The 15,442-nt window shown below is 34.6% G+C and overlaps 1 protein-coding gene across 8 annotated transcripts in view; it reads left to right on the top strand.

Moving 5' to 3' along the window:
- The window catches only part of LOC309978879 (lysine-specific demethylase 5D-like), a 42,514-nt gene that overhangs the window by 8,291 nt on the left and 18,781 nt on the right, over positions 1-15,442 (top strand). For 4 of the 8 annotated variants that reach the window (XM_082865534.1, XM_082865535.1, XM_082865532.1 and 1 more), the window contains exons 9-14: positions 1,565-1,723; positions 2,119-2,238; positions 2,354-2,512; positions 3,112-3,228; positions 13,741-13,922; positions 14,017-14,179. In XM_082865534.1, the coding sequence (XP_082721660.1) occupies positions 1,565-1,723; positions 2,119-2,238; positions 2,354-2,512; positions 3,112-3,228; positions 13,741-13,922; positions 14,017-14,179 (900 nt within the window). The remainder of the gene's footprint in view (positions 1-1,564; positions 1,724-2,118; positions 2,239-2,353; positions 2,513-3,111; positions 3,229-13,740; positions 13,923-14,016; positions 14,180-15,442) is intronic. The other 4 variants (XM_082865539.1, XM_082865538.1, XM_082865537.1 and 1 more) reach the window with 2 other exon arrangements.

The following is a 15,442-nucleotide window of genomic DNA, read 5'->3' as shown; positions in this document are numbered from 1 at the left end:
TATCAGGACGAGGTGGAAGCTAAAATTATTTTATCGCACCTTACTTTCTCCTTCCTTCAGTTTACTTCTAAGCCCTTTAAATATGAAGACAGTGACGGCCAGGAGGGAGAAAGAACATACTCAAGTATTATAGTCAGGAGCAAAGTTCATATCCTATGTTCTATATCAGAACTTTCCTCCAAATTTTTGTGTCTTTTCAACTCCAGTGATAAGCACATTCTTAACTTTTACATCTTAATGTAGTAGGAGACAATGTGATTAAATATAAATTATGTGAAAGAGCTGTTTTCTGGCAAATGCTTCAGGGCTCTAAAAATCACATTTTACATAGTAGTGCCTCTCCTATGATCTTGCTTTACTTAAGTCTTTTATGTATATAAATCTTTCTTTTCACCTTTTCCTCCACCTCATCTGAAAGATTTTATAATCTCTTTAGTATGCTAGAGTTGCTACATTTTTATAAAGTGATAAATTTGCTTTTTCCTTCCTCTTAATCATGTCCACTGAGAGATTATCATTACTACCACCATTGGGATTATGTCCCCACTTAACCCTGTGTTTTTAGTACTTTCCAGATTGGGGCTACTATAGATAATACTATTAAATTACATGACTTTAGGTAAGCTATGTAGACACTTATGTGGTGTATATATATAGTATTGGAATTGCTGTGACTGAGGGTAACTGCCTACATACATATATGTAAGTATATGCCAATGTATATATCTGTGTATAAACGTGTATATTTTATAAATTTACATATATTTATATATGTGTGTAAATACATATATTTACATATACATGTTCTTGACAAATTATTATATCTACAGATTAATAAGAGAATTTATGTGTGTGTGTCTACCTCCATACACTCAGCAGATTTTTTTTTCCCACTCTCAGTTGTGTCTTTCTGCCCTTTACTGATCTTGTTACTTCTGCATTCTCCCAATGTAGCCTATCCTCACTGCAAGTAATTTTTTAGTAATGAATCCTTCCTGGTAAAAGTCTACTAGTGTCTCTTCTTTTTAAAGTGTACTTAATAATAAATTATTTCTGTAGTAGCTAAGAATCCAAGTTGTTAGACCTTGCCTTAATCTTTCTCTCCTTATGACCTATCTAATTCATTATCTAAACTGAAGACAGTTAAATGAAATGGAAACCTATTAAACTTCACATTAGAATAGCAGGTATAACTGGATAGTGGGTCATTGGACGTATTTATATTCAACTTGCAGTCTATACCAGCTATTACTAACATAGGTAATTCTCTGAATGATCTATGCTAGTATGTACCTTCATGCTTTGGGTTTGTACCGTGAAACTTAAATAAAGTCTACTTTTTGTTTCTTCCAACACACCTTAATTATGGTTCATTTCTTAACATGCATAGTAATTATTTATGTTGTCATATTTTTCACCAGACAGTGAAAAGTCATGAGTGAAGTCATGAGTAGAACAATGCATAGTCATTGACTGGTGGTGGCTGTTCAGAATGAATGGTCTGGAAGCCTAGGATAAAGTTTCCTTGAACAAGCAGCTTATATTATTTTATTTTTCCTGGTAGATTGACTCATATGTTTGCCGAATGTGCTCTAGAGGGGATGAAGATGATAAACTTCTTCTTTGTGATGTCTGTGATGACAATTATCACATCTTTTGCCTATTGCCACCCCTTCCTGAAATCCCCAGAGGGGTCTGGAGGTGCCCAAAGTGTATCATGGCGGTAAGGGCTGTCCACCATAGATGTTTTAAATTTAGTTCTTGGTAATTGTTTTTAATACAGACTCCTGGTTTTAGGGAAGAGTAAAGTAGGTTCCTCCATTTTTCTAAGTTAATAACTTTTGTTAGGTTATAATTAGCTATCAGTGACACAGTAAATGAGAGAATGGCTGGGTAGAGTAGCTGTAGGATGGTAGAAATTTAAGACAGACAGGAAGGACTGTAATCCAGATGATGTGAACCAAAGGAACAAAAGGAAATAAGTTTAGTAGATATTAAAGAAACTATTCCACCTGGAAAATTAAAGTGGAGGAATAGCATAAGATATATCTCTAGCTGGTTTTTTGAAGGGGTTTGTTGTCTATTGCCTCTGTGTTACTGAAATATTTTCTATTTCAGGAGTGTAAGAGACCCCCGGAAGCCTTTGGCTTTGAGCAGGCTACCCAGGAGTACACTTTGCAGAGCTTTGGTGAAATGGCTGATTCCTTCAAGGTGGACTACTTCAACATGCCTGTTCACGTATGTGATTGTGGAATGCGGATGTAGGGATTGGTGTCTGATAGTCTTAGTGCTCATGGACACGTGGGGCCAAAATATAGTGGGCTACGATCATCTTTTACACCTGTTATCACAGATGGTACCTACGGAACTTGTGGAGAAGGAATTCTGGAGGCTGGTGAGCAGCATTGAGGAGGATGTGACAGTTGAGTATGGAGCAGACATTCATTCCAAAGAATTTGGCAGTGGTTTTCCTGTTAGCAGTAGCAAAGGAAACCTGTCTCCTGAGGAGGAGGTAATGTGGTTGGTAATTCATATTTACACTGTGACTGGGGAGCAGGCCAATAAAATTTAATGCCATTGGAAAATCTTGTCAGTGACCCAGAATTTGGATAGCCACTATTACTACCACATTTTCCTCTTTGGTATTTTCCTGGGGATAGGCACAAGGAATAGTATGATACCTTGCAGTTATCTGTTAGAATCCACAATAGTCCTTCCTCTTTCCCCACATGTAATTGTTGGAAGTTACCACCTTTTGGTTATCTGCATAATAGAAAAACACAAATGCTACAACTAACTTGTTCACACATTTATGATTTGAAAGAACTAGGAGGGCATCAAGAAATGGCTTCATTTTATTCTTTAATACAAGGAGATCTCTTACCTACTCAGAGGTCAATTTAGATGTCCTAAATTCTGACTAAATCTTGTTAGCAATCTCTCCCTCAGTGCAGAACCAAAAAATACGATGGATGAAGCAACCTTATTTGGGGTGAAGAAGCTAAAAAAATAATCCATCTCATGTGTTATTGATGAATTATCCCTATAATAATTGTTGTTTTGCCATGCTAGTTACAACCAAGAAAATTAGTGTTTGGTTTTTTTATATAGATTGTCCTACATGTTAAGCCTTATGTGACAATTGATCCAGACCGCAAAAAAGTCTGGATTCTAAGAAGTACTGATTCTAAGAAGATAGAGATTCAGCAAGGCACATTCAGTTTTTGTGTATGTATACTGTGTTACTGTATATATGTTTGTGTGTATGTAGAAACACTTGAAGAGTCTGTTTCCCCCCAGTTTTTTTTTAATAGTATTTACATCAATTGTGGCAAATTGAAAAATATAAATGAAAAGGAAGAAAATCACCCAGAGCTTCTCTTTTAAAAAAAAAAAAAAATTATTTGTTTATTTATTTATTTGGCTGTGCCAGATACTCATTTTGGCATACAGGATCTTCATTGCTGCATGTGGGATCTTTAGTTGCAGCATGCGGGATCTTTCTCTCTTTTTTCTTTCCTCCATTTTGCAGATGTTTCAGCAGCATTTACTATCACAGAAGAAGTGGCAACATGTTCTACTTTTTTTTTCTATTTTTATTTATTTTTTGAAAATTATTTTTTTATACAGCAGATTCTTATTAGTTATCCATTTTATACATATTACTGTATCCATGTCAATCCCAATCTCTCAATTCATCCCACCCCCCCCACCCCACCCCCCAGCCACTTTCCCCCGTTGGTGTCCATACGTTTGTTCTCTACATCTGTGTCTCAATTTCTGCCCTGCAAACCGGTTCATCGCTACCATTTTTCTAGGTTCCACATATATGCATTAATATTCGGTATTTGTTTTTCTCTTTCTGACTTACTTCACTCTGTATGAGTCTCTAGATCCATCCACGTCTCTACAAATGACCCAATTTCGTTCCCTTTTATGGCTGAGTAATATTCCATTGTATATATGTACCACATCTTCTTGATCTGTTCATCTGTCGATGGGCATTTAGGTTGCTTCCATGACCTGGCTGTTGTAAATAGTGCTGCAATGAACATTGGGGTGCGTGTGTCTTTTTGAATTATGGTTTTCTCTGGATATATGCCCAGTAGTGGGATTGCTGGGTCATATAGTAATTCTGTTTTTAGATTTTTAAGGAACCTGCATACTGTTCTCCACAGTGGCTATGTCAATTTACATTCCCACCAGTAGTTCAAGAGGGTTTCCTTTTCTCCACACCCTCTCCAGCATTTGCTGTTTGTAGATTTTCTGATTATGCCCATTCTAACCGGTGTGAGGTGATAACCTAATTTTAAGTTTGATTTTCATTTCTTTAATAATTTGTGATGTTGAGCATCTTTTCATGTAGTCCTTGAGCATTTGTATGTCTTCTTTAGAGAAATGTCTCTTTAGGTCTTCCACCCATTTTTTCATTGGGTTTTTTGTTTTTTTAATACTGAACTGCATGTGCTGTTTATATACTTAGGAGATTAATCCTTTGTCCATTGATTTCGTTTGCAAATATTATCTCCCATTCTGAGGGTTGCCTTTTCATCTTGTTTGTAATTTCCATTGCTGTGCAAAAGCTTTTAAGTTATATTAAGTCCCATTTGTTTATTTTTGTTTTTATTTCCAGTATTCTAGGAGGTTGGTCAAAAAAGATCTTGTTGTGGTTTATGTCAAAGAGTGTTCTTTCTGAATTTTCCTCTAAGAGTTTTATAGTGTCCAATCTTACATTTAGGTCTTTAGTCTATTTTGAGTTTATTTTTGTGTATGGTGTTGGGAAGTGTTCTAATTCCATTCTTTTACATGTAGCTGTCCAGTTTTCCCAGCACCACTTATTGGAGAGACTGTCTTTACTCCCTTGTATATTCTGGCCTCCTTTGTCATAGATTAGTTGACCATAGGTGCATGGGTTTATCTCTGGGCTTTCTATCCTGTTCCATTGATCTATATTTCTGTTTTTTGTGCCAGTACCCTATTGTCTTGATTACTGTAACTTTGTAGTGTAGTCTGAAGTCAGGGAGTCTGATTCCTCCAACTCTGTTTACATTTTCCCTCAAAATTGCTTTGGCTATTCAGGGTCTTCTGTGTCTCCATACAAATTTTAACATTTTTTGTTCTAGTTCTGTAAAAAATGCCATTGGTAATTTGTTAAGGATTGCATTGAATCTGTAGATTGCTTTTAGGTAGTATAGTCATTTTTACTATAGTCATTTTAGTGTTGATTCTTCCAGTCCAAGAACATGATATATCTACCTCTCTATCCGTTTGTATCATCTTTAATTTCTTTCATCAGTCTCTTACAGTTTTCTGCATACAGTCTTTTGCCTCCTTAGGTAGGTTTATTCCTAGGTATTTTATTCTTTTTGTTGCTGTGGTGAATGGGAGTGTTTCCTCCAGCTCTTGACAACTATGATTCTAACTTTACTTTCTCTAAATTTGACTGCTTAGGTATCTTATATGTATTTGTCCTTTGTGGCTGGCTTCTTTCACTTGGTGTACTGTTTTCAGAGTTTATAAACTTCAAGGTTTATATCTTGTAGCATGTGTCATAATTTCCTACATTTGATCTTCTTTTCATTGGTTGATGGATATTTGGGTTGCTTCTGCCTTTTGGCTATATTGAATAATACTTTCATGAATACAGATGTACAGATATCTGTGCAAGACCCTTTTTCAGTTCTTTTGCATATAGTATTCCCAGAGGTGGAATTCCTGAAACATAAAGTTTAATCTTTTGAAGAGCAGCCATGTCATTTTTCACAGTGGTTCTGTCATTTTACACTCCCACCAGAAAGGCAATCCAGTACCTTTTTCTGAATAGTACTGTGAAGAATGATCAGGCTTATTCCTTATTCTTCTTGTTTCTTATTCTTTAGAGGAAGAGCTTTCAACCTTTCATTATTGATTGTGAAATTAGCTGTGGGCTTTTTATGTATATCCTTTATTATGTTGAGGTATTTTCCTTCTTTTCCTTGTTTGTTAATGTTTTATCATGAAAGGGTATTGAATTTGTTAAGTGAACATTCCTGTACACTTTTGGTTTGAACACCAGTTTCCATTTTTCTTGAGTATGTATTTAGGAATGGAATTACTGGATTACGTGATAATCTATGTTTAATTTGTTAAACTGTTTACCACACCACTAGTAGCAAATGAGGGTTCCGCTTTCCACATGGCTACTAATGCTTGTTATTGACTGTTACATGGTTTGTAGTCATCTCATTATAATAACTAATGTCAAGCATCTTTTCATGTGTATGTTGACCATTTATGTAACTCCTTTGGAGAAATACCTATTTAGGTCCTTTTCATATTTTAATTGAAGTTTTTGACTTCTGTAGTTGATATTTTTCAAAATATGGTAAAATATGCATAATATAAAATTTACTGTATTATTTTTAATTATATTCTTGAGTGGCATTAAGTACAGTCACAAGGTCATGCAACCATCACCATCATCCTTTCTTATCACCCCAAACACAAACTTTGTACCCATTAAATAATTTCCCATTCTCCTTTCCCTCCAGCTTCTAGTAACCACTGTTGTTTTCTGCCTATGAATTTGACTGCCCTAGATATGTCATGTAAATGGAGTCATACTTTTGTGTCTTGCTTATTGCATTTAGCATAGTGTCTTAAAGATTCATCAGTATTGTAGCATATAACAGAATTTCATTCCTTTCTAAAACTGAATAATATATATATATATATAGCACATTTTGTTCATTAATTCTTCTGTTGTTGGACATTTGGACTGTTTGTATCTTTTTGCCATTGTGAATAATGCTTTTGTGAACATTGGTGTAGCAAATTTCTTTTTGACTTCCTGCTTTTATTTGGGTATAGGCTTAGATTAGAATTACTAGATTATATAATTTGAAACCCCAACAGCAGCGATTCCATTTTACATTCTGTCCAGCAGTGCACCAGGTTTCTAATTTCTCCATGTATAGGTCAACACATGTTTTCTGCTATTTGTCTTTTGGTCAGTTTGTGGGCTGGTTTTTTGTTTTGGTAATAGCAGTTTCCTAATGTGTGAAAGTAAACTATTATCTTCCATCTGGATTTGCATTTCCCTAAATGATGAGGCGCTGAGAATCTTTTCATGTACTTGTTGCCGACTTTGGAGTCTTACAGCTTTAGCTCTTTTGTATATCTCTTTGACTTACTTGGAGTTGAAATTTTGTATGTGGGCCAGCCTCATTCTTTTGTAGTGGATATCTAAGTTTCCTATTTATTGGAAAGGCTGTCCTTCCCCATTAAGTGGTGTTGACACCCTTGTCAAAATCAGTTGACTGTATTTGCAGTAATTTATTTCTGGGCTTTCTGTTCTATTCCATTGGTCTCTAATGTATCCTATGCCAGTACCACACTGATTTCTGTAGCTTCTTGAAACGTAATACCTTCAACTGTACTTTGTGGCTATTTGGTGTCCTTGAGATTCCATGTGAATTTTAGGGTGGATTTTTCTATTTCAGGAAAATTTTAGATGGATTTTTTCACTTCTCCATTGTTGTTTGAATTTTGATAAAGATTGAGTCTGTAGAATACTTCGGTAGTATTGACATCTTAAGTCTTAGAATTCATGAACACAGATGTGTTTCCATTAATTATGTCTTTAATATCTTTCAGCGATGTTTTGTAGTTTTTAATGTTTGTATACTTCTACTGCCTGGTATTCATTTTGATACTGTTGTTAGTAGAATTATTTACTTAATTTTCTTTTTGGATTGTTAATTGTCAGCTTTTAAAAATGCAACTGTTTTTTGTAGGTTGATTTCTGTAGCGTGCAACTTCACTAAGTTTATTTGTTGTAACAGGTTTTTGGTAGATTTTTTAGGGTTCTTTACGTATAGGATAATGTCATCTGCAAACAGATGATTTTACTTCTTCCTTTTCAATTTTGATTGCATTTTTTTTTTCTTGACTAATTGTTGTGACTGTAACTTGCAATTCCGTGTTGAATAGAAATGGTGAAAGTAGGCATTTGACTTGTTTCTGATCTTAGGGGCAAAGCTTCAGTCTTTTAATATTGAATTGAGTATAATGTCATCTAGAGGTTTTTCATATGTAGTCTTTATCGTCCTGAAGAAATTTCTGTTTCCTTCCATTTCTTGTTTGTATTAGGAAAAGTTGTAGAATTTTGTCAGATGTGCTTTTTCTGAATAACTTAAGATGATTGTGTGTCTTTTTCCCTTACATTTTATTAATGAAAAGTTTACATTCATTAATTTTTGTATGTTGAACCATTTTTGCATTTCGGGAATAAATTCCAGTTACAAGTGGAATTTCCACTTCCAGTTATAAGCGGTGTAGTATTCTAATGTGTAGCTGAATTAGATTTGCTCATATTATACTTTGTTGAGGTTATTGTTGACTTTGAGTTCTTATGTATGTTTGGAATAAAAGACCCTTATCAGATACATGACTTAACGTGACTTAAAAGAGTTTTTTGTCGTATTACAGGATTAAAAATAATTTTGATAGTGTTCTGAAAAGTGCTCATTTTAAAGAAGTGCAATTTTTTTTTTTTTTTTTGTCGCCTGTACTTTTTGTGTTATTTTCAGAATCCACCAAATCCAAAGCAGTGAAGATTTACCACTGTGTTTTCTTTTTCTAGTTAGGTCTTGGACCCATTTTGTTTTACTTTTCCCTTACAATGTGAAATAAAGTTTCAGCTTCATTCTTTTGAAGTTAAATATCCAGTAGTCATAGCACCATTTCTCGAAGAGACTGCTCTTTCTCCACTGAGTAGTTTTGGCATCCTTGTCAAAATTGACATAGAAATGTGGCTTTGTTTATGATCTCTCATTTTTACTCCATTAGTCTAAATGCTACCCTGTTTTGATTACTCTAGCTTTGTGGTAAATTTAGAAATTTGAAACTGTGAATCCTTCAACTTTGTTCTTTTTCAAGACTGGCTGTTCTGGATCACTTGTAATTGTATTTGAATATTAAGATTGGCTTACCAGTACTGCTAAGAAGGTCATTGCAATTTTGATAAGGGTTGCATTGAATGTGTAGATTGCTTTGAGTACTTTTGCCACGTTAATGATATTAAGACTTCTAACCAGGGCTTCTCTGGTAGCGCAGTGTTTGAGAGTCTGCCTGCCAATGCGGGGGACACGGGTTCGAGCCCTGGTCTGGGAGGATCCCACATGCCGCGGAGCAACTTGGCCAGTGAGCCACAACTACTGAGCCTGCGCGTCTGGAGCTTGTGCTCCACAGCAGGAGAGGCCGCAACAGTGAGAGGCCCGCGCACCACAATGAAGAGTGGCCCCCGCTCGCCGCAACTAGAGAAAGCCCTCGCACAGAAACGAGGACCCAACACAGCCAAAAATAAATAAATAAATAAATAAATAAATAAATAAATAAAGACTTTTAACCTATGAACACATATCTCTTTCCATTTCTTTGTCTTGTTTAATTTTGTCAGCAGAGCTTTGTGGTTTTCATTGTATTAGTTTTTCATCTCTGATTAAATTTATTCCTAAATATTTTATTCTTTATAATGCTGTTTTTAACAGACTTGTTTTTTAAATTTTCTTTTCAGGTAAAGAAGCACAATTGAATTTTGTGTGATTGTGTGTTGTGTAACTTAGCTGAATTCCTTTACTAGCTCGGTTTTTTATGGGTACATTCTTCAGGCTTTTCTGTGTATTAGATCATGTGGTATGCAAATATAGCTATACATCTACTTTACTTAATATTTTAAAATTTTTCTGCTAAATTGCTTTGCATAGAACTTACACTACAGTACTGAATGGACGTGGCAAAATGTTGGAATCCTTGTCTTGTTCCTGATCTTAGAGGAAAGCTTTCAGTCTTTAATCATTGAGTATGATATTAGCTGTGGGTTTTTCACAAGTGCTTTTAGTAGGTTGAGAAAGTTCTCTTTTAATCTGAGACTGTTGAGGATAGTTACCATGAAAGGGTGCTGATTATTGTTAAATGCATCAGTTAGGATGATCATGAGTTTTTTAACCCTTTTTATTTTACTGATATAGGGTAGTACATTGGCTGGTTTTTATATTTGAACCATCCTCTATATTCCTGGGACAATTTCACTGGATCATGATGTATAATCCTTTTAATAAGCAGCTAGACTTGGCTTGTTAGTATTTGCTGAAGTGCCTTGTATCAGTGTATAATGTATAGTGGTTTGTAGTTCTTGTGTGCTGTCTTTGTCTGACTTGATGTCATAAAGTGAGTTAAGGATTCATTCCTTTTCTGTTTTTCAGAGAGTTTGAGTCAGATTGCAGTTTTTCTTGTAATTTTTCTTTCACTGGTAGAATTCACCAGTGAAGCCATCTTATTCTAGCATTTCTTTGTTCAAAGGTTTTAGATTACTGATTAAATCTCTTTATGTGTTATCAGTCTTCACATTTTTTATTTCTTGAGTCAGTTTGGGGAGATTGTTTTTAGTAGATTGTTCATTTCATCTAGATTATATGATTTGTTGGTATAGTTTTTACATTGTCCTCTTATATAATACCTTTTTCTGTGAAGTTTTCAGTTATACCCATTTTCTTCTGTGATTTTAGTCATTTGAACTTCTTTCTCTTAGATTAAGCTTTTTCAGTTGTTATTCATCTGTCTCAAAGTATCTTTTAATTTTTCCTTTGTGAGTTCATCTTTGACCCATGGTTTTTAAAAGTGTGTAGTTTAATTTTCACATATCTGTAAATTTTCTGGTTTTTCATTGGATATTGATCTCTAGTTTCATTTGTTTGTGGTGCAGAAAGATTTTATTATTTTAGTTTTTTTATACTTCATTGGGATTTGTTTTATGGCCTAACATGTTTTATCCTGGGGAATAGTCTGTTTTACACTTGTGAAAAATATGAATTCTGCTGTTACTGGATGGGATTGTCTGTGTCTACCTTAAGCTGATTTATAGTGTTGTTCACATTTCCTATTTTCATATTCATATCTGCTCTGGTGGTGTTCTGGCCATTATTGTCTTAGCAATATTAAAACCTTCAATTATTTTTATAGAATTTTCTATTTCTCCCTTCAACTTTGTCAATTTTTGCTTCATTTATATTGGAGCTAGTTTTTAGGTGTGTGTTGTTTTGTCGTCTTGATGGATTGACCATTCTTATCAATGTATAATGTCTTTTTATCTTGAATAATTCTCAAAATCTATCTTGTCTGATAGTGATACAATGACCCCATCTCTCCTTTGGTTACTATTTGCACAAAATAAGTTCTTCAGATTTTTTCCCTTTTAATTTGTGTTTAAGGCTTTGAGTCTTTTCAAGACATAATAGATCAGGTCTTTTTCTTATTCTGCCAGTTTATGCCTTTTAATTGAAGAGGCATTCCTCTTCGATCCATTTACATTTAAGGTATTTACTGATAATGAAGAACTTAATTCTGCACTTTTTTTCTTACGTCGTTAATCATTTTTCTTCTCAGTTCCCACATTACTCCTTCATTTTGGGTTTAATTTTTAATTGATTATTTTTCTCCTTTATTACTCATTTATCATTGCTCTTTTGTGGTTAATTGATCGTTTAATTGACTTTTTTCCTCAGTATGTCATTTCCCTTTTTGTATATTTTTTAGTTATTTTCTTGGTGGTTACCTTATACAACTAATATATATTACACTTGGTTAATACCACCTTAGTTTTAAACATTGTTCCTGCACAGAGTCTTCTCTATCCCTTTGTTATTATGGTAAATTATATCTTCATAAATTGTGTGCCCATTAACATAGACTTATAATTATTATTTTATATCAATACATTTGTGTTTATATCATAAGGGTAAAAAGAGTCACAAATCAGAACTACAATAGTATTGAGCTTTTACATTTATACGTGTAGTTACCTGTATCATATTTTCTCATAAATCTTTGAGTTACCATCTAGTGATTTTTGAACTTTTGCCTAGATAACTCTCTTTACTATTTCTTGTGGTGCAGATCCCTCATTTTTGTTTGGGAATGTCAGTTTGTCCTTCAGTTTTGATGGATAGTTTTTATCAGTTATAGAATTCTTGACTTATTTATTTTTTCTTTTATAACTTACAATATGTCAGCCTACTGTCTGTGGTTTCCATAGTTTCTAGTGAGAAATAGGGTAATCATATTGAGAATACTTTGTAGGAGAGATAACACTTCTCTCTTGCTGCTTGTAAGAATCACTATCAGCTTCCAATAGTTTGGCTATGCTTGGATTGCATTAGGCTTGTTGGATGTGTAGATTAATATCTTTAGGGAAGTTTTCAGCTGTTATTTCTTCAAATATTCTATTTCTTGTTTTTTCTTCTCTCCTTTTAGGACTCTTATTAAGAGTATGTTGGTTTGCTTCAATGTTTCCCACAGCTGACTTAAAGGCTCTGTTCATTTTCCTTTATTCTTTATGCTCCTCAGTGTAAATAATCTCAATTGACCTGTCTTCGGATTTCCTGATATTAAGTTCTGACTTTTCATTCTATTGAACTGCTCCAGTGAATTTTTTGCTTCAAATATGATACTTTTCAGCTCCAGAATTTCTATTTGAGACCTTTTTTTTCTTCTGTCTCTCGAGTTTTCTGAGGAGACATTGGTCTCCTGGTTTCCTTTGGTTCTTTGTCAATGGTTTCCTTTAGCTTTTTGAGCATATTTAAGATGCTGAAAGCCTTTTTCTAGCAAGTCCAGTGTCTCTGCTCTCTCAGTGACAGTTTCTCTTCTTTTTTTTTTCCCCTGTCACTGAATGGGTCATATTTTCTGGGTTTTTTTTTTTTTTGCATGCATCATAATTTTTTATTGACAGCTGAACATTTTGAGTATTTTAATGTGACAGCTCTGGAAATCATATTCTCCTTCCCTTGGGGTATTTGTTGCTATTTTTTGGGATTGTGTAGTGTGTATGTTTTATATGACTTTTTTTAAAGGATTTTGCAAAGAAAAATTTTTTGTTAGATCTCTGAATACTCTTATTAAATTCTTTGCAGATTGGCTCTGTGTATGACCTTTCAATGCATAGATATTTACAACTCATCACTTAAGCACAGCTTGGAGGTATAGCAAGAGGTGGTATTCCTTGAAATATAAGGAAGCTTTCAAAAGCAGGAGTTTTGGAGTTTTTCCTCCCAAGTGTACTGCAGTATCTGTTGTTTCACCCAACTGCTTTTTCCTACTCTGAGATTTCACCAGTGACTTTGATACTCCAAAAAATGAATTAATAACAATGTGTCAAACACAACCAAGAAATAAATGAGTTGGTATAAATAATTTACTTAATAATTTAGTAGTTTGGAAGTAAGAGACAGCCTAAAATATCCTATGGAAACTACCCAGAGTAGTACTAAGGTTTGGGCAAGACTTCCAGAATAATATATCTGTGTGTGTTTGTTTTGGACAAGTAATAGAAAGGCATAAAGAAAAGAAAAATATGATAATGATATTTAGAAGATGTAAGTAATTTAAGGAGTAACATCGTTGTCTGTAAATTTTCATTAGGGGCACAGCATACCTGGAGTGTAACTGAGATAAAGTGATTTTAAAGAACATTTATGAAGAGTGTTAATTTCAGGGGCAGATAAATCTTAATCTGGATTATAGATAATTAATATTTTGAGTCATAGTCTTCCCTCTCTATGCAGAAAAATGATTTGCATTCAGAAAACACAGTGGACCTTCTGTGGGCCCATGAAAACTAGGTTTTTATTCCCAAACTAGAGCAAGCAGTTATCTTTCTTCACCCACCTGCTCCCTACTCACTCTGGTAAATCTCTGACCTGACAGGAGTATGCAAACAGTGGATGGAACCTGAATGTGATGCCAGTGCTGGATCAGTCTGTTCTCTGCCACATTAATGCAGATATCTCAGGCATGAAGGTTCCCTGGCTCTATGTAGGCATGGTATTCTCAGCATTTTGTTGGCATATTGAGGATCACTGGAGTTACTCCATTAACTACCTACACTGGTGAGCAGGCTCCAAATGGCTGGGATGGATATCAAGATTCCCTCAGTATGCAAGGATATTTCCAGTCTTTATGTGTCTCTCTTTACCTGAGCAGGGGTGAGCCGAAGACCTGGTATGGTGTACCCTCACTGGCAGCAGAGCATTTGGAGGAGGTGATGAAGAGGCTAACACCTGAGCTCTTTGATAGCCAGCCTGACCTCCTACATCAGCTCGTCACCCTCATGAATCCCAACACCCTCATGTCTCATGGTGTGCCAGTAAGTACCTGGAAATAGGGGACAAATGGATTTAATGTTTGCCATGAGGTGAATGGCGGTGAATGAAAAACTTAGTTTTGGAGGAAATAAAAGTTTTGGAGACTGGGTTTAGCAATGCATCTCTCTTTCCCTTTATATGCTATTTCAAGCTGCAATCCTGTGTAGACCACCAGGGTGTGGGGTATCCTTAAGACGAAGAGAAAAGAGAAATCAGAAAATTATTGAACAGCATAAAACCTAAAACCTTGTTTCTGGCCTTTTAATCTGCCTCATAGTCTGTAATAGGTTTTCTGATAACATTACTGGATATAGATTCTAATTTTATAATGCTTAAACAGAGGTGGGAGGGGTGGTTTCAGACTTCAAATTTTTCAAGATTCATTTATATCACCCTGTTTTGCAAAGGTTACTAAGCCAGGAATTTCTACGAGATAAAATAGCACACTCTCTCTGTCTGCAACACACTACACATTTTCTCATTTGAACAACTTTTAGATTTAGATTAACCTCCACAAAACATTTTCATAACTTTTATGTCCATCTCCCTCAGTTTTTCCATCCACATAAAATGGACTTGACACCTCCAGTACTCTCTTCCAGTTCTGACATTTTACAAGTTCTTGAATTTTTTTCCTTTCTTCCTAATAACATCACTATTGTTTCATTAAAAAACATAGCCCTGAATATTGATTGTAATGAAATCATACAGCTAATCTAGTTTTACCATTTCTCTTGCCTCATGATTCTTACTTTTTTTCCCCCACATATATTGGGGACTACCATTCATATTCGGGACTAGAATTTGTGCATCATCTTTTTTTTTGTAATCTAATTTGCTGATGTAGTTATTCATAGTATTTTCTTATTATCCTTTTTATTTATGTAAAGTTAGCAGTAATCCACTTTCATTTCTGATTTTAATAATTTGTCTTGTCTCTTTTTGTCACACTCTTCTTAAAGGTTTCTCAATTTTGTTAATCATTTCAAGCAACTAGGTTATGGTTTTGGTGATTCTCTGTTGGTTTTCTATTCTCTATTTTACTTATTTTGTTAAGAAATTGACCCTTTTATAAATATATCATGTCCGTCTTCATTGCATGACAATTTTTTACTTGAAGTCTAATTTCATCTCATATTCCTACAACCACTCCTACTCTCTTTTCATCACTATTTACCTGTAGTCTATTTTTTCATTGTTTTACTTTGAGTCCACTTGTGTCTTATGTGTAGGTGAGTTTCTTATAAAGAAGATAATAGTTGAAT

Source organism: Leucopleurus acutus (assembly GCF_964270905.1).
Source record: "Leucopleurus acutus genome assembly, chromosome: Y".
Lineage (NCBI taxonomy): Eukaryota > Metazoa > Chordata > Mammalia > Artiodactyla > Delphinidae > Leucopleurus > Leucopleurus acutus.
The sequence above is the reverse complement of the archived record's forward strand: the minus strand, read 5'-3'. Positions and strand labels throughout refer to the sequence as shown.